At 42.7% G+C, this 19860-nt stretch overlaps 1 protein-coding gene across 1 annotated transcript; it reads right to left on the bottom strand.

Moving 5' to 3' along the window:
- Window positions 1-181: 181 nt before the first annotated feature.
- arpp21 (cAMP-regulated phosphoprotein, 21) lies at window positions 182-10612 on the bottom strand. Its single transcript, XM_069682144.1, has 20 exons — window positions 10515-10612; window positions 6403-6564; window positions 6102-6270; window positions 5933-5971; window positions 5762-5827; window positions 5562-5673; window positions 5224-5362; window positions 4643-4780; window positions 4453-4549; window positions 4244-4339; window positions 4121-4158; window positions 3964-4020; window positions 3392-3582; window positions 2745-2876; window positions 2536-2645; window positions 2346-2420; window positions 2078-2233; window positions 1800-1902; window positions 881-987; window positions 182-738 (listed from the first exon to the last, which is right to left on the bottom strand). The coding sequence occupies exons 3-20, from the start codon at window positions 6264-6266 to the stop codon at window positions 580-582; spliced, it is 1980 nt and encodes a 659-aa protein (XP_069538245.1). The 5' UTR covers window positions 6267-6270; window positions 6403-6564; window positions 10515-10612; the 3' UTR covers window positions 182-579.
- Window positions 10613-19860: the final 9248 nt, after the last annotated feature.

Below are 19860 nucleotides of genomic sequence, written 5' to 3'. Positions count from 1 at the left end.
ACCCGTGTCTGCTTCTCCACAGCGCACTCATCATGACTGTTCTACTGTTGTACCAGAAACTACATCCTCTATATAATGTACTTTATTACACCGTGTGCATGTGTATGTATGGCACCACGCCTGCAGCCACTTGCATAACCATCATCAGCAGCATTCGAAGAAACAAAGAGCCAGGATGATATAGAAATGTGACATCATCAATCCAGCCACAGCACTTTATTCTATTCACACAGTGCATTTCCTTAAAACACAATATATATAATTTAATATCAATATAAAACTCCATTTGTGTGTATAAATTATGCATTCAATACAGCAGCTCTGATATATACTATTAAGCTTTGGTACAGTGGTACATTTGTGTATGTGCGTGGGTGTAAGTGCGTGTTTGTGTGTGTGTGGACATGCTTGTTAAGAGCGTTAACGACGTACCCTGCGGGCATCATCAGGAAGAAGGCGGGTGTAGGTGAAGAGGGAGTGTAAAAAAAGGTGTTTGTGTTAAAGTATGTGTATATATGTGTGTGTGCGAGTTCACTCAGGAACTAAAAGTTTCAACGCTCCCTGTCCGTCGAGGCACCATCAGTACTGTGCGCTCCAGGCCGGGGCGCTGAGGTTGGTGCAGCTGGGAGGATGGCAGCTGCCGTGGTGGGAGGGTGGGGGCACCACGCAGCAATAACCCGCCTCTCCACCGACTGCAGCCACAACTTTACTTTGGGGGTAGGACACTGAAACGCCTCCCTGCAGAGAGAAAATAGAGGAAAGTTAGAGTGAAGAATTCGCCATCGACAGCACTTTCTGAACTAAAACGCTTCTGTTGGGGGCCGAGTCGTTGTACGCTGATGCACAAAGACACCTTTGGGTGCTTGTTGTTTTTTTTTACCTGAACCATGCTACGCTGATGAGAGGCCATCGGTGAGTAGGTCCCCAGCACAGCCTGAGCCTGGGTGTGTGAGGACTGCTGCACCCCCGCAGCAGGAGCGTAACCGGCTGCAAACACACACACACACACACACACGCAAGCGATAAGGTTATTGTTACAATTTGTTTAGAAAAAAGCTGACTATAATTAAATAGCCGCAAGAAAGAAAGAAAGTTTAAGAATTATTTAAGAAGAAATAAGCGTATACAGATAAAACAGTGGTTAAAAGAGAGAGGGAAAATATCACAGCAAGTGATTTGTTGATAAAAAATCATTTAAAAATTCATAAAAAAAAATATTTACACAAAAATATTGTCTTGATTGTTCATAAATTGTGTTAATTATATAATGTGACCGAACATCGCAACTTTACTGTTTTGGTCAATGCAGTATCTCTATTGGACACAGAATATTTTTTATCTGTCCGTGTGAGAACTTGGATAATTTTAAGGTTTTTATTAATTTTTTAATAATAATTTCAGCATTTACACTTCAATCTAATTTGTCAACATTTTACAGAGCACATCAAAAAACACTGCTCAGGCATAGCAACACTTAATTCTTCGTTTCTGTTTGCGTGTGATTACTTTACTTTTTTCAACGGTCTCTGATGCCTAGAAAGTAATGACAAATTGTTTGCAGCTGTTTTGGATACACCGCTCGTCAAGATACTTTCAATTGTAATAGAAGACGGTCTTGTTGATCTTTGTCGTTCCGTTGAATAGAAGCAGCAGGAAAAGAGACCGGTTCACTGTGAGACCCTCAGACTACATCTCTGACAGTGTAACGGCCCCCTCCTCTACTGCCACGGTCTCTGTCTCTCTCTCTCTCTCACACACACACACACACACACTCGCGCGCACACACAGGTGGAATGTACCTGTTGGTTGCGCTGCTTGGCTGTGCATGTGCTGGCTGGGTGAGACAGGCTTGCATGGGTGCTGAGCTGAGGTAGGGTACTGGCTGTAGTAATACACAGGCACCTGCAGGAAAATAAAATATTAGCTTTATTCTTACTATTTATTAGGTTTAACTTTTTCTTTAAACAGATAAATTAAGTTAAATAATATTACTCAATTATAAGGTATAGTTACTTAATTTTAAATGTAATACATCTTATACTGCAATAAAGTGATTAATGTTCTTGTGTATCTGTACCTGAGTTGTGGGTTGGCAGTAGCTTTGGGGGTTTGGAGGGGGAGGAGGAGGGGGAGGAGCTGCATAGATGTAACCCGGATTCGAAGGGTAGAGAGGCGGGGCTTCACCTGTTGACTGACAGCTCATATGAGCGAATTGCGAGGAGAAATCTTCCATCTGTTGGTCAAAAGAGAGGAGGTCAGCATGTACTTGGGCATAAATAAAACACATGTACACTGTAAACACACACACATGTACAGCAGCTGTAGGACTGTACAGGGATACATACTGTGGAGTATGGCTGTGAGGGAGGGACAGGCAACATCTGCGGAGCCGTGTAAGACACAGACGAATACTGAACCACCTGAGAGACATATGGAGACAGAGATAAAGACACAAACAGAGACATGTGTGTATGTCAGTCTGAGCATATCTTTCTGCTGTGTGTGTGTGTGTGTGTTTGTGTGCGTGTGGGCTACCTGCTGCTGAGTGGGAGAGCTTTGCAGCTGCATCTGGCTCCTGATTGGCTGCTGACTTTCCGGAGGGTTGTACACGGCAGGGGTCCCATCAGGGTTCAGGAAAGGCTGCCCTGAGAGGTAAAAAAGGTTGAGTACAAATGTGTATGTGTTGTGTATGTAATCTTACTGCAATGTGTGTGTGTGTGTGTGTGTGTGTGTGTGTTATGTACCAGTATGTGGGTTCATTAATATGCTTCCAGGCGGGATCCCGTTCTCCATGATGTAGGCAGCGGGCTCCTCTATGTTGGGAGGAGAAGGAGGGTGGGGAAGAGTGGGTGGTAGTCTGAAGAGAGAGATGGAGCCTGTAGAGAGAAAGAGGGAGAGAAGATGAGAAAAAAAGAGGAAAAGTTTTATTATTTTGCCACAAAAAAATAACTTTTCACCAACTAAATCTGATAAAAATCTAAACATTCACCCCCTCCCTGTGCTGAGAACTCACTCACTCTACTCTTGCAGCCCCTTTAGTTCACTCTCTGCAATGACGTGTTTTCTTCCTGAATATGCGAGGACGACTGGAGGTGTTGTGTGAAAATTTACAGCTAAGGCGCGAAGGTTCAGGGACCGAGTTCAATTTTCACACCAGAAGAACTTGCACTGCTTTTTGTTAATTAGATGTTGCTGAATAAAGAACAGGCATCATTTATAAACAGCGATATTTCCCATGTGTGGCGTGGTGATGAAATCTGTGAATAAGTTTGCTTGCACACAGGTAGACAGGAGTGAAGTGTCTCACCCTCGCTGACTGAATTTACACCTTTGAGGTGTGACCAAGACGTGTTGAAAAGAGTACATGACGCAAGCTTGTGAGAAGACGCACCTGAACCACGCGTGTCCCAGCCGGGGTTGGCAGGTTGGCGAGGTTTCGGAGCGGGACTTGTCCACTGGTAGGAGGAATCAGAGTCCGTGCTGCTCCAAGGTCGGGGGTCGTTGCTGTAGCGACAGTCAGTCTCAGTGCTGCTCTGCCTGCTGCTGCCTGTCCAGCTGGAGCCTGAGTTGTCGCGGCTCCCCCTGTGAGGCACATCCAGAATTATCCTACGACCTTATTAATGCATGAGAGGCACGTCATTTAAGAGAACAGGAAAGTGGCTGATATGCTGCACATTTGAAGGGCTGAATGGTTCGTGCTGCATTCAAGAACACACATTTTTATTGTCCAAATATTTGATCATTTTTCACTTAGCAAAATATACCTTTTGAAAAGAATTGAATTATTAGTAATTTCCTTTTAGATGCAGAAGATTTTCAAAAATCTTTAACTCGGTAACAAAAGCATAAAGAAATCTAGGTCCTCGTTTTGTTTCTGCAGCAGACTCTGAACAGCTCTGTTGCAGCCAGGCTGACCGGATTAAGATGATAAATGACTTTGCATCCGTGCAGACAGAGCTCTACCTGAAGAGCTGCCTTCTCCTCTGGGTCTCTGCATATGGATTGTACTCCTCCACAGCCCTGCACACACACACATGCACACAGACATATATTAATGTTCTCATCTAAATATAATAAGCTGAAAAGGCACATGGAGAGAATATACTGCAGGCAAGGTTACCTGGTTTCTGCATGGCTGTTCTCCTGGGTGCAGGGTGGCTGTGAAAGTCCAGCAGAGAAATAAGTTAGCTTCCTTTATGTCTCTAAGTCATATCTGTCTGTCTTCTCTCTCTCCTTGTCTCACCTCTTGTTTGAAGATTCGGTCTCGTACTCTTTGGTACTCCTCCTCTCTCTCCTCCATTGACTTGCTTTGCTTCTCCCGTAAGGGGTGAAGTCGGACCTGTTGGGAGGGAAACAAGAACAGGTCGAAACGCTGATAGGATACGATCAATGTCAATTATAGAGGAGACTCCACAGAGACAGGCAGCTATAGAGACAGGAAGTCAGACGGACCTGGTCATCTGAGCTGTTCTCCCTCTTTAAAATAATCTTCCACTGGTGGATATCTTCTGCTTTGTCCTGCACCTGATCCTGAAAACTCCGCTCTGGTCTATAAAAGTAGAATAGAGAATCTTCTGTTACTACAAAATAAAACACAAAAATGCAACATTTACAAGCACTTACTCGAGTCATGAACACTTACATGCGTGTGTTGCTGGTCCTGTTGATGATGACAGACTTGCCTGTCTGGTCTACATTGTGCTCCATGCCAAAGTAGGCCGCCACCCGATGGACCAGCATACGATGGTAGGACGACATGTGAGGGAACTTCTTAAAGGAGCTGAGAGAGGGAAAGAAACAAGGAATGAAGTGGGGAGAGAGGGGCGGTAGGAAGAGGGAGAAACAGGTATACGAGGGTGCGGCAAACGAAAGTGGGAGGAGAAAGAGACAAAAAGGGAGCGAGAGAGAGAGAGAGAGGACAGAAGGCGATAGAAAGAGGCAGATTGAGACTGGTTGTATTTTTTGGCGCAAGTCCAGTTTCATCCCTGGTGGCTCGAACACACCCACGCTAACAGAACTGACTCAATATATTGATTGGTACGCTAAATAAGCTGTATGGACAGAATTATAAGATATGAGCTGGAAACATATCTTGAATTAGCATAAAACTGTGTTCAGACTTTAATTGGATTTAGCGTGCATGCTAGTTTATTTTTCTCCAGGACAGAGACTCAAGGTTATGTACTCTTCTTCACACACACACACATACACATACACACACACCTATTGCTGGTGATGAAGTCGATCATGTCCTGCTCCAGTTTAAGCAGCGTCATGCGGTCTCTGGGGTTGCTGTTGAGGGTGTCGATGATAAACTGGTGCAGGTCTATGCCGGTGGAGTCGGTGTACTCCACGCTGGACTCTGAGAGCGACACAAGCAGGCAGGCGGGATGTGTTACGAGACAATAAAGATAAATACACAAAAAGCCCACTGCAATATTTAACATCCCGAGAGAGCGACATCTAAATAGTGGCACTGAATCCAATTTTATTACATTTTATTTGCTTGCTGTTGTCTCTCTTTTATGAGATATCAATCTCACACACATACACACACACACCTTTGGACAGTGAATGTTTCTTTGGATCTGTGCTCTTCTCCTGTTCTTCCTCCTTACAGGAAGTTCTCTCGTTGTCATGGCAGCTAGATGAGATGTTTGCGTCCGGAGATGTCTGAGAGGGGAGAAAATAAAAGAGTAATTTGAGAGTGGTGATGATGAGGAGGTGGATGATGATCTCGATGCGTGTGTGCGTGTGTTACCTTGGTTTCTTCAAATGGTGGGGACTCCTCGCAGACAGCCATACTCCGCACTAACTTTCCTTTGGCCTGGAACACGCACACAAACCAGCCATATTATAAATTCATAAGAGTGTAATGCAATCGATATTTCAGCGAGAATGAATAATGAGAGGCTGAATTATTTTAGCTTACCGTAAGTTTTTTCTTTGGTTGCACCTGGTCACAGAGTTTCTGCGAGTGAGGACACAATTTGTCATAAGGGGAGCACGTGAGGGGAGGTGTTGTGGGTGTTGGGTACATATTTGAATGTGGTAAATTGTTAATGTGGTTCATAGATGTAGCTTTATCTAGTATCACTCACCTGCTGCTCCACCTTCTTCCTGTCATATTGACACTCCTCTTCCTCCTTCTGATTGCAGGGGGACAGACATGGTGAAGGGGGGGGGCTGCTGCTGAAGATGTCACATGACGTCTCATCACAGGGTTTTAGGAGGACATCCGAGCTTTTCACAGCGACTTCAGTCATCCTTCTGAACGACACAAAACACGAACATGATGCTGTGCGTGTGTTTACCCAAATAATGTCTGCATCTGTACATTTAACTGCTGTATAATTTGCATTTGAATCTGCCTCTGTGTGTGTTTGTGTACACGATTCCTACCTATTTGGAGTTGTTTACTGGAGAGCCTCACAGGTGAATGATGAGGTCATATATCCCATGTTCCCACGGGGCAGCCAGAAATGCAATTATCCTCTCCGCCCGTGCTCGCTTTCTCCACTGTTCTTCTCTCTGCCGGCTCTTTACTGGTCAACACAAAATAGCCTGAAGTGATGGAAAAACACAGGAGAGAAAACAGTGTTCATGGTCATTGTACAACAGAAACACTGTTATATTGTTTCACACACACACACACACAGACACAGACACAGACACACTCATATCAAACAGTTGCCAGAGCATAAAAGCATAGCTGCTGGAAATGACATCAAGTAGCTCGGCTTGTGTGCCTGTGTATGTGCTTCCCAAATGCCTTCCTGGCTTGACAGTTAATTGCTGCTGTAAGTGCATTACTGTAAGTGTGCATGCGCATGTGTGACGATAACATATAGCCTGTGCTTGGACCTGGAATTTGCATGTGTATTTACATGTGTGTATCTCGTGTGGATGCATGTGTTGTCTGTGTGTGTGTCCTCAAGCTTTTCTTAGAAACAGCAGCTGTGGAGAGTATCATCCGATCCGCCAGCACTGATATTCCCAGAATGCCAAGCTGAGTCTCTGATCCCGGTGGTGAGAACAGAGCCGAGACCAAAGACGTCGACATACACCGACACACAGACAAGAGGAAGTGGCATTCCACCATCTTTTTTCCAAAGGGCCAACTGCATTCAGCGGGGACGCATTCTGCTGCAACGGAGCTCAAGGGGACACTTATTCCTGTAACACCTGGGACAGAATAACGAGCTCAGAGGACGCTGAGTCCCATAACATGGTTATTTAACACCCGACTGGAGATAATAGCAGTTAAAAAAAAAGGGCCCTGTCAGTCCAAGTGCAACCAAAGTGGTGTTTACTTCCCATACCGCCTCAATGAAACACAATACATGACAGCAGCGATTCCACCCAGGAAAAATATTTTTAGTGCGGTTGAGCGGCGTCTTAAAACCCCTGCATGTGTTGGTCCGAAATTTTATGGAAATATCATATTGGAAACCATGTGATACATTATTATTTTTATAATAACAATACATTTTAAACATACTGTTGTGTAGATACAAAGTGTGAAATAATACCATGTAATGGTGCGATAACCAGAAATGTTCCTTATGCTGAAGGATTATAGAAAGATTAGAGGTGTAAAAATGAGTCCATTCATCTATAGACAGGAAATGAATCGGATACTCGATCCCTAATTGTTACGAGTCAACCAAAAATGCTAAATCCTTGCATTTTGGACTGTTGTTCTACAAAAATACCAATTAGAAATTTCCCCTCTGGGCCAAATTTTTCGATATTTTCTCACATGCTACGAACAGGATGAATAACTGGTTAATAAAGAAAATAATCTGCACAAGTGCAGCCAATCTGCGTCACTATCTCAGCTTAGTGGGCTTCTGCATACTGCCTAAGGAAGAAAAAAGCAGACATTTAAACACTCTACAGGACATAATGACTTGCGAGACTCCCTGATGTGCTGTTGGTGAGATCTTGCTGAGGTGTCTTTTACCAAAACAGACGGGCTCCATGTGTGTTGCGCTGTAAATGACCCTGACCTCAGACCTCACAGAGGGGAGGGCAGAGTAAAGAAACACATTTCCTTTAATCATAAGAATATAAGAAAATTGTGTTTAAAACATGAGAAAGCCTGCTGGTGTTGAACTGTCTCATAAGAGCAGTGGATTTAGAGCGATACCAGAGAACAGGGGCATGACATAAGCGCACAGAGGAGGAAAAGAACGATGTGGAGCAGATGCACTACAGAGAAAACAAGATGAATGGGAAGCGAGGGATGCAGGGGATGAAGAGGGATGAGGGAACAGTCTGCAGGGACTTTAAAGGTGAAGAGGGGTGAGGGAAAGCAATGGAGAGCGGGAGAAGTGAAGAATTAGTGATAGAGAGGCTTGCAGCGCAGTCTGTCTCCGGGCTTTTCAGCCGACGGCCGTGAAGAGGGGATTTGAGTGGAGCTACCAGTTTTTGAGCTGAGCGCTGCAGAAGCGGCCGGCCGCCCGGGGAGAAGGTGTGACACGATCATTAGCGCGTGACGGATGGTGGCGGGAGGCAGGGAGCGCCAGTACCCGCTACATCATCATCCATCTGCTGCTCTCCCTGAAGCCTCCAGCCTCAGTGCCACCTACTCACCAGGACACCTTTCTTCTGCAGCCAAAAGCTGCCTGGCTCATCTACACTGACACACAGGCAAGCCTCAGGGAAAGTATCCAAAAGCTACTTTAGATGGCCATTGTCAGCTAACCCCAGTTATATTAAGTGCTTAAACCATGAAGAATCCTGTTTGTAATTAAGACCACTGAAAAGTCAATCTTTAAATACCAAGGATGAAATCATCAGTGGCTCGTTTAAACCTCAGGTCTACCATTGTACCTTGTGAGCTTCGGTTTAATACCCTGCCCTTCCTCTGAGGACATTCTGCTCTGCTTTCTTTTTTATGTGCTGCCTTCAATGTCTTGAACACAAAACAAAATATAGAACTCATCTCAGCCAATGGCCACAGAAAGCAGTTTGGGTTTTGTCTCTAAGGCTGAAGCTGAATTAAAAAGGGGATCTCATGTTTTCCTCCCTCAGCTCAGAGCTCATTAGGAAATGATTCAGTGAGAGACAAAAAACGAGAGAGCAGGTCTCTCTGGTTTAAGATAATAATTGAGAATTTTGAAGCAAACTCAGAGCCTTCGGCGTTGTGTTTATCCATAATCTCTACAGGCTTTGCCCCCGAGCCTGTAATTGGGCTGCTTTCGTTTTGCCTCCTAGGTTATTTTGACTTTTTACTTACCACATTTTTAATATATTTTTGCAAGCATATCTTGTACCTGCACCATGTGCATTTGCAAACAAGGTCCTTCCATCCTGGGTAGGTTTTATCTTATCCTTAGTGCCGCATATCTCAGTCAAATCAAACAGGGCACAAATTATTTCACCCTCCACTTGCAGACAAGTGCAGACCAGAAAGTAGGCTGCACATGTGAAATTTAGGTTACATTGTCCCCTGAGTCCCCTGCACCTGGGCAGCCACAGCAGTCCTTTAACCAAAGTGACTTGTGGGTGCGACAGCTGCGTCGCTCTGCAGCTGAGGTGGGGAAAAAAAAGTGCTGCTGTAGGACTAATTCAAGAAAAAAATTAAGCCTCACAACTCTTTATGGATCAGTGTAAAACTAATAGCATCTCCACTGTGTCAGACCTTCAAACGGAAGATGCGATCGGTAGATAAAACAAACAGGTGTCATCTTCATGCACAACTTTGCGGCATCCTGTTGACCCACATAACGGGAAAGACCAATAACGGTGCTTGTGCGATTCTCTTTCGGGATGGGACTCTCTTTCTTAAGTGCAGAAAACCGAAAGGAACCGTGTCCGTGTGTGTGTCGCATTACCGTGACCCAGGCTAAGCTGACAGACCGGGCTATTTTTACACACCAGGGCAGGCAGCGGACCTCCTGCTCCGGGACTTCACCGTGCTGTCAGCTGCATGCGTACAGCGGTAGTCGGTTTGGAAAGAATAACAGCAGGGGCACTGACATAAACTGAGTCGTATTTCTGTTACCAGAGAGGGACTTTCCGTGTTGAAGGAACAGGCAACTTTAATCGCCGCTCAACTCACATTTTCACAGTCAAACACACACACAAGAAAGAGAGGTGTTACTCTAAAAATACTTTTCAGAATACTGGACGATGTCTTAATCTAACTTAACACGATTGTATACAAAAATGTATTAAAAAAAGATTAACTGGTTCTTCTCACATTGCCGCTATCATTCATTCAGCGGTGTCGCTAAGACCCGGGGAAAGGCGACTGATAGCTGGGCTCCGGGGCAGTTAGCTAGTTAGATCTCCAAATTTAACCGTTTTCAATGTTCAATTTAAGCTGAATTATAAATATTTTCTGAACCATGTGTATTATGTTGTCACACTAACTCCGCAAAACTACTAGCAAGAGGTTACGGCTCCAAAAGAAAGCAAAAAGCGTCGATGTCAACCGACGGAGTTAACCGTTAATCAAGCTAATCGATGAGACGTAGCCAGCGCGTGAGCGACCGTTATCTTACCGTTAAGGTGATGTCTTCCTCCCTCCGTGGGCTTCTGTCGGCTACCTACCGACCGACCAACCGCTGTACACCCCGCGTCTGTTGATTGTGAGCTCCGTTGCTCCTCCTCCGCCTTTTGCCTGTCTCTGTCAGATCAACTGGGGGAGGAACGGGGAGTTGGGAGGAGGAGAGAAGAGGAGGGCCGACATCTCTGAACCCTGAGCCACGCGCCCACACACACGCGAGGAATGCACGAGAGCCAGCCCTCCAACAAGCAGCCCACTCATCTCTATCTCTGTGTCCCTGTCTCTCGCTCTTCGTGCTGTCTGTCTCTCTTTGTCTTACATTTCGTTTCAACTCAATTAAATTTCCTGTACTACTGCAATTACTGCAATAACTGACTCCAACACTTGAGGGGACACAGCGAGAAATTGTCTTTAATAGCTTTCTCAAAGCTAAAAATACTCCGCTTACATGCAGCAATGAAGTGCACATTTTACTCAAGTAGACTGCTGTTCCAACAGAAAGTAGAAATATGTGTGTTTTCTAGCTGAGTATTTCTATTATACTCCATTACAAATCAGAGTTGTTGTTACTTTACTACAATATTACAGCTTTATTGTTACTGTACACATTGATATTTTACACTCAAAACCTATGATGCACTGTAAGCTAAAAACTACCCAACAGTATGAGTAGTTGTTAAAATTAGCATCCCGCAGGCCACAACTGTTAATACTGCCTACACACTCTCCATAATACAACATAATAACACTCACAGAGGCAATTTTGTGCATTGTGAGTACTTGTAAATACTTCTGCCGGATACTTTAAGTACTTGTTTATAACACTTAACCTTATCTGAATATGTCCTCCACCACTGCCCTTACAAAGTGGAAGAAAAAGGTCCCCATGGTTAAATAAGGCCATGATGAATAAACAGACACTGTACATTATTAAAGGACAGACTTAATCCTTGGGGAAGGAATTGTATTTAGATTTTATTTAATGCATAATGTTATTCTCTATTCCAAAACAGACCTTCACCTAAAATAAAATAATTTGGGAAATTATAAGAAAATAGAGGCGAACATGTTGCAAAAGAAAGGCTGTATCTGCTGGCTCGTGTTATGCTGCGGTATAAATATAGAGCAGGTTTATTTATCTTGTATATAACATATGGCCTATGGATTGTGCGGTTACGTAAAGACCTGCACAATCCCTATTCCTACTTTTTCCACTGAAACAACAATACTAAGTTTAGCCGAAAGTGGGAGATGGTGTGATGAATTCAGTGGCAGGAGACAGGGGTGTCCTTTAGCACTGGCCATCAGTGGTGGAAGTTGGTGGAGCTAATTTTAACAGATTTATACACTTGGGGGTGGTTTGATCTATAAAACGCATCATATTTTATTAACTGATGCTTGACTGCAGTGGAGTGAAAAGCACAATATTTATTTCCCTCTAAAGCTTAATGCAGCATTAAAAGAAAATACACAAGTACTTCAAATTTGTAGTTAAGAACCGTGCTTGAGTAAATGTGTTGAAATACTGCATCCAAATTCCCCAGCAGAACTTCAACAGATGCCAAACTATGTATAATAATAATTCAAGAGTTCAAACAATAGATTTCTGTTAATACATTTCAGATTTTAAGATCTTAAGACTTCACAAAACCTACATGTGTTTTACTTGGTTGAATCTCTTCTTTGGTAGCTACAGCACTGAGAGACACAGGGGTATTATTAACCCCCATGTCTGTTTGCACCTACCCTCTGAATCTGACTCATCAAGTCGTCTCGATCTTTGGTTTCACCAAAACAGACACAAGTAATAAGATCTTTACACGGATGATGCTGTGGTGAATGATACCAAGCCGTATATCTGATCGCAGCCAAGTCCATTTTAGAAATGCTGGGGTCACTCGGTGTGCAAGGCAGTGATTGCTACAGACTTAATGCATCCATCCTGTACAAGTATAATGGGAGCATGGCCGGATCAACCTCGAAGACACCAGGGGCAAGGGGGTCTTTGTTAAACTCCTTTTGATTCACCTGTAATTTGTCATTTGCAGGCACCAATTATCAAATGATTCTTAAAATTGTGATTTGACTCTGAACAGCAGATCAAGATTTGGTCATAAAGCTGGCCACTCTTCAGTGCTCTTATTGCTCAATTAAATTCAGCTCCTTAATTCAGGAGCTGCCTTCTTCAAAGAACAAGGGCTATGAAGGATGATTTGTCGCCTGTGTAGACCGCTAAGGCCGAACTGAAATCAGACAGTCTGGTCGACAGAGTTTTCTGGTCGTGTCACCAGTTGTTGACACTCTTACCCTTGTGTCACCAAACCCCACTCTTGTCACCTAGCAATAGGTAGCTAGCTGGTTAATTTTAAAAAGATCATTTGTTCCAAGGGCCCTTTCGGTTTTTAAACATTTGGATTGCTTGCTGTTTGATTGTCTTTAAACCAAAAACTTCTACATTTAAAAGTGTATTCCTTGGCCGCTCAAGAGTCCACCATCACGCAATGAATCTTTGGATTTGTTGGGCTATGAAGGATGCACGCGATGGATCCTTCGTGGCCCGGGAAAAGGAGGTTGCATTCGTCGGCCGCATCCGACGGTGGCTTCGAAATAGGACAGCCTTCGACGTGCTGCTGTGACGCAATCGGCCTTCAAATATGTTCTTCAAAGAATGCCTGAATTGGGACACAGCTACCGTGTTATAGTGTTGCAAATGTCCAAGGAAAAGTCAACTAATTATCATAGTATTGGCATTGTATAGCATAGCATACACATGAAGTTTAACCTTGAACTTTTTCTATTACAACTTATGTAGCTCAGTGTAAGTTCAAGCAGGAACACTTGTTTATACTCATTCATTCATTAGCATCAATAATTCATGTCATGTTCTCTATCTCTCCCTCTCTGTCCGTCCTGTCTGGTGATCAGCTGATTATGGGCGTATACTATTTAAGCACAAAACCAACCAGAGTTGGCCTTGACGTCTGTCGACCGATCATCCCGCTGCTGTCAAAATTTAAATCTGTTCGCCTCTCTTCTGCAGAGAGTTTGTCGTTTCAGCTCGATCGTTGCGACCCTCCTCCACCCCGTTCACCTCCAATCCATCTCATCAGTGTCCAAGTCCAGCTCCTCAGCTCATCCTGTCTTCACCATCATCAACACCACCAGTGTCTAGACTCCATCAGAGGGAGTGGGTAGGTATCCTATCCTGCTCTCGGCCTCTCTGCCTCTTCAAGTACATGAAGACATCACGATGGAGTCTAATCGCCAAAGACTTTGCACATTTTATTCTTTCCAAACTTGTAAATAAATAATTGTTCAATCTTATTGAAGTCTCTCCTGATTGAAATAAGACTGTTGTTTAACATCCACAATCTGGATATTGTTATTTTAAGAGCAGTTAAACTCTTGGAAAATGAGAAATCTAGCATAAAAGTGTTACCATAGCAAGAGCTCCGAGCATCTGAAAGCACATGAAGGTTTGGTGCATTTAATGGTGTGGTAATTCTCACTCCAATGACTGGAAATTGGTCATTTCCGCCATCTTCACTTTGTAATGAGTCCTCACAATTGAAGGATATTGGTATATTTATAGTCAGTAACCTTTATCTGAATGTGACCTCCTAAGAAAAACAACTTCAGGTTTTTGCAAATCTGAAACTACTTCCACACCCACACGGCTTTTTGAGAAAGGTCTTCACCTTCTGTTTTTAACACACTTGCCTAATAAACAGCTCCTGCTGAGGCATCGCTGTCTCGTCTATGTTCAACAATTATTGGTACAAAATCAATCAAGACTTAATGGAGGGATGACGTGGAAATGGAGATCTGTGAGGAGATAGGAGAATCAGGTCCGGGGCAGGTTCATTCTTATTCCATTAATTCTCGTCTCATTCAGTTCAAAGTCATTCACAGACCCCCATTATTCAAAGACAAAATTACACAAGATATAACCTGAGATGTGTGATAAATGTAGCCTGGAGGATCCTTTGTCCCAAGATAGAAAATGACTGGTCTGAACTTTTTAAAACACCTCCTGAAGTAGTTCATATCTACACTGAAGCAGACCCTGTTTTCTTTAGTAGTTAAGAGAATCTCAGAACTGATCTCAACACTTTAGAGAAGACAACAACACATTGTGAAGAATCTTCCTCTTAAGCACTGCAAGAAGAAATAAGTTCCCACGGATAAATAATGTGTCAATGAATTATCCAACACTGTAGAAAGCACAGTGTTCTTGTTAAAGTACAGACATTTATTTTGATAAGAACTGACTGCCTCTCATCTGTTACCCACAGACTTAAAATCAGTCCTGGGTGTTGTTTGTTATTCTTTATTAGAAAACTGTGAATGTCACTTTCACAGTTCACAGCTTCTTCTTGTATTTCATTTGAATAAAACTTAGCATTACCACCCCAAACAGAATTAATACCGCCTGGATACACCAGCTCTACAGAGTTTTATAGCTATTTAAATACAGTGTACAGTTGATCGTGATATTTAACTGTGGTTATACTGTTTGTATCAAAGACTTAAATGTTGTACATATGTGACTCAGGTGAGAAAAAACCCAAACAGACTCCAAGTTATGACCACAAACTACAGAGATGACTGAGCACAGGCCCCAGGATGTGCGTCATCCGAAAGTAAGCAGACATTTCTATGTGTGTGCATCACCGCTCTATTTCTCATCACACACACACGCACGCACGCACGCACACACACACAAAATAACTTGTCATGTTTTAATGACACTCGATTGACTTACAAGGAATGATGTCACATCCTGCGCTTCACAAATGTAACCAAATCAAATTGGGCACAACCTTTTATCAGTCATCCACCGACAACTGGTGTGCACATAATCTCAAAAGTGTCCTCAAAAGTGGACTATAAAAGACACACATGCACACACACACACACACACACACACTCACACCTGCTGTCTGCTGGTTTTGGCAGAAAGGTTGGCATGTGTGCACGCAGCTCAGAGACTGAACGGCGCTCGTTTCCCGTCGCGCGTGCACGGACATACCGGCACAGTTATGGCTCGTTATATAAACCCACCTTATTAGAAAGTGCACAGCTGACAGTGTATGTGTGTGTGTGTGTGTGTGTGTGTGTGTCATACTGTTACATCAGTTCCAGAGCTTCACTGAGGTGCAGATATGTCTGTTTAAAGATCTTACTGGAAGTGGGATTAGAGTGGCCCTCCGATCAAGGAGGCAGTGGAGGGTAAACTCACTGTCTCTTCTGGTAGACACATGAAGTAAGACCATATAAGCATACACTGTTAATCTCGCATTAAACAAACACATTACCTTTAAATGATGGTGTTAGTGTTACATTGCTTGGGCTGTTATGGACTTAGAGTGTGTCTGTGTAACTCAGTCGTGACCCCATTGCTAACTTTAAGAAAGGGATCCATCAGTCAGAATAACAAAAGACTTAGTTTGAAGAACTCGTGAAGTATTGTTAGATCGTGGGAGTTATTGTTTTCATTGTTAAACAACTAGCATTGCCAGTGTAAATCTTTCTGATTTGACACAGCTAGAAATCATGTTCACGGTAGAGGTAATTTGTTAAAGTTTCATTCACGTCATGTTTAGTTCAGTATAGTTTCATCATCAAGTAATTTCATCATAAATCGTAAACAGTTAGCTGATGTCCTTCCTGATGTTTCCCCACACATTGTTACCTTGAATAAAATGTTTGAACATTTTTGGGAACAAATGGTAAAATAAAATCACACAACTTTACAATTCTAAATAACATAGGTCTAGTGGAAATGTTACAGATTATACCTTTTAAAGAATACTTTGATATTTTGAAAGTATGATCACTGGCAGTCTTGCTAAGAGTTACAGAAAACGACTGATGCCACTGTCATGTCTGTACGGTAGAAGAAGCCAGTAGCCAGTTAGCTTAGCTTAGCATAACACTGAAAGGGGGAAACAGTCAGCCTGGCTCTGTAAAAATAGCAAAACACCCTCACAACATCTCTAAAGCTCCAATAAACAAGTTACATGTTATTTGTTGAATAAAGAAAGCAAAGTGTAAGAAAAAAACAATCCGCCATTTTATAGGCTGCTATAATGCCTTGAAATGCAACGTGGTAGCTAGTGGAATATATAAGATATGTTGAGCACTTGTGGGTGAATAGTGAGAACATGTTGGGAAATGGCAACATGGACGCCAAATATAAAGTTCTTGTTGGGGTCAAGAGGCCACTGAGGCTAATAACTTTCTAAGCTAGCAGGAATGCAAAGACATAATGACAGAGGAAAAAGATGTTTGGAATATAAACATGTTTTGCGGGCAATTTATAAAATTACGAAGAAAATCTCTCAAATTAGATTCAAATTAGAAAATATATTTATCTTATTTGTAAAGGGAACATGTAGAATAATAAACATAAATAATAGCATTTGATATAGGCTTGTTATAGGCAACCAGAGTTAGCTTAAAGGCTAATTTTCGTATCCAGTCTATATATTTACTTATGATCCACGGAAAAAATGTACCTCTATAACCTCTTTTATTTCTGAAACATCACAACTTGTGAACAACATTTCCTACTCCATTTTTATGAAAAACACAGGAATGGGGACGTTTTTATGGACTCTTTTTGGGAACACAGTAAACGCGACACGACTTCCAAACACCACTATGCTATTTTTGTTAGCCGGGAGCTAACTTTGTCTGGAACATAACTCCTTTTTGTGTAGTAAAAATGTATATATACTGTTTTGATAACTAAACTCAAGAGGTACTTTTAGGAGGATTTCTTATACAATGCCAGGATAGCAGTTTCTGGCCTACGCTAAGCTAGGCTATCTTCTCCAGCTTCATATTTACTGGTGTAGAAACTGTTTTCTAACTCTCTGCAAGAAAGCAAGTCAGATTTCCCAAAAATGTCAAACTCTTTTAAGTACTATATTACTGGTGGTGTTACGTATGTTGTTTGATTACCAACAGAAGGTCATAGTTTTTATTTACCATGACATCACAGCTCCAGAGTAACTGACACCATTGCTTCTGAATCCGCCCCGTGTCGACATAGCTATCTCCTTTGATCATCAGTGTGTGTAAAAGTCTGCGTGTGCATGTGTGTACAAGAGATCGAGTGACACCTCAACAAGTGAAGCTCATAAATATTAATAGGGGCCTCATGAATATTCAGAGGGCAGGCTATGAATATTTAAACTATGATGGAGCATGTGGCCGGGTGACTAGACAGCCACAGACAAGAAACAGACAAATAGACCTCCTCCTTTGCTTCTTCACCCGAGCGAGACGCCGCAGCGCAGCCTCTTTTTTTAGGCTTCATTAATTCTAATTAAGAATACATAATTTTTATGATTTTGTTTTCATGTGAACTATGGCTCAGTGTAAGAAAAATAGCCTTCATGATGTTTTGCAACAGACTTCCAGCTTCTCTATTCAAATGAGGTAATCCTGCTGAGTGGAGGCTTTCTATTTCAAATGCTACAAACTGAACAAATTACAGCCATAACATAGAAATACAGATAGGAAATGTAGTCCTATGAAATGTAATTTACATTTTGCTGCCCATTGCTCATTATCTTTATTTTACTGATTGTATACAACTGTAAACTTGGTCTTTTTTACGCTTTAAATGCTCACTATTTGTGTGTATATCACAGTACAAGACTCACTATACTGTCTGTTTTATGTACTGGTTTCTGTCCATATTATAGATACATAAATTACATATGTTAGCTCTACATTGCGTCTATTGTATTATTTTATTATGTGCACTTTGAATACAGTTTACATTTTGTAATGGTGATCCGGTGACAGGGTCATGGGCGGCCAAGGCTCATTGATTTGTGTGCGGAGTGAAGGCAGAGGAACTACTTGAGCTCAAACTGCTGAAAAAGTTCATGCTGGCTCTGATAGAAAGTGAATTGAGGTTTGGTGCGCATAAGGCTGCGTAGCTGCAGACCGGTCAGGGTGCCCACGCTGACCCCTGCCCACTGCTGAAAGCGCCTACAAGGGGCACGTGAGCATAGAGCAATGGAAGTATGCGTCCTGGTCTGATGAATTATGCTTCTTTTACATCAAGTGGATGGGTGCGTGTGCGTTGTTTGCCAGGGGAAGACATGGCACCAGGATGCACTATGGGAAGAAGGCAAGCCGGCAGAGGTGGTGTGATGCTTTGGGCAAGGCTAGGAAACCTCGGGTCCATTCATGCGGATGTTACTTTGACACGTACCACCTACCTAAACATTATTGCAGACCAAGTACACCCCTTCATGGAAATGGTATTCCCTAATGGCCTCTTTCAGCAGGATGATGCGCCCTGCCACACTGCAAACACGGTTCAGGAATGGTTTGAGGAACACGATTCCCCAGATCTCAATCCAATCGAGCATCTGTGGGAAGGTCTGGACAAACAAGTCCAATCCGTTGAGGTCCCACCTCACAATATAGAAGACTTAAAGGATCTGCTGCTAACGTCTTGGTGCCAGATACCTCAGCACACTTTCAGAGGTCTTGTGGAGTCCATGCCTCGACGGGTCAGGGCTGTTTTGGTAAAAGGGGGAGCTTCACAATATTAGGCAGGTGGTCATAATGTTATGGCTGATCAGTGTATGTTTAAAAACAGTGTTGTTTAAATGTATTGGATTTTAGAACGCCATCACAACTAATTTACTGAAACAGTCCACATAGAGATAATATAGGGCATTTTTGTTAGTTAGTCTCCCTACAAGAACTGTTAAAATGTCTAAGTATCTACACCCGTATATTTATGCAAAATAGTCCAAAATTGTCATGTGTAATGGTGGCATGGAATTTGAAATGATTTACAAATGTAAATATGAAAAGTTAACTTGTGCATCCAACAGATGTCTGCTTTCTTGTTTGTTAATCAAACGGCAAAAAGTCACAATTCTGCATCACAACAGGGTTTACATTAGTAACACAGATATCACCGCTCTCATTGGTAGGATGCAGGCAGATGTCACTGCTGTTTTGCATCATAAACGAGGAATTTGCGTGCGAGTGTATGTGGAGCTGTTGAAAATGTTAATGGAGTCAGTGTGAGGATGAGAGGGAGTTAGACAGCAGGTAGAGTCCAGGATAAAGCAGGTTTCAGCGGTACAATTCACTGATTTCATGAGGATTGACTCTGCTAATTAGAGGTTTCTCTTGCTGCTTCATTTCCCGCCCACAATAGAAACAAAGAACATTAACCTCATTTGACGTCCTGCGATATTAGCTGCACCTCTATCTGGGGGGTACCTGAGGTAAAAACAGAGCCCCTGATGTAACCCCCGAAGGGAGAGTGGATGATGGATTTAGATGCGGTGCGTCAG

This window comes from Semicossyphus pulcher, unplaced genomic scaffold, assembly GCF_022749685.1.
Source record: "Semicossyphus pulcher isolate SPU_LCO1_2020_fin unplaced genomic scaffold, fSemPul1.0.p SCAF_5, whole genome shotgun sequence".
Taxonomy (NCBI): domain Eukaryota; kingdom Metazoa; phylum Chordata; class Actinopteri; order Labriformes; family Labridae; genus Semicossyphus; species Semicossyphus pulcher.
This window is presented reverse-complemented; position numbering and strand designations above follow the sequence as displayed.

What these genes read in the sequence shown, in the direction of transcription:
- arpp21 (XM_069682144.1), bottom strand. Translation starts at nt 6,266, where the DNA reads ATGACTGAAGTCGCTGTGAAAAGCTCGGATGTCCTCCTAAAACCCTGT. An exon ending in AACCAAAGAAAAAACTTACG is followed by an intron (nt 5,828 to 5,932) that starts GTAAGCTAAAAT and finishes TGCGTGTTCCAG; the next exon opens with GCCAAAGGAAAGTTAGTGCG. An exon ending in AGGACCAGCAACACACGCAT is followed by an intron (nt 4,550 to 4,642) that starts GTAAGTGTTCAT and finishes CTACTTTTATAG; the next exon opens with ACCAGAGCGGAGTTTTCAGG.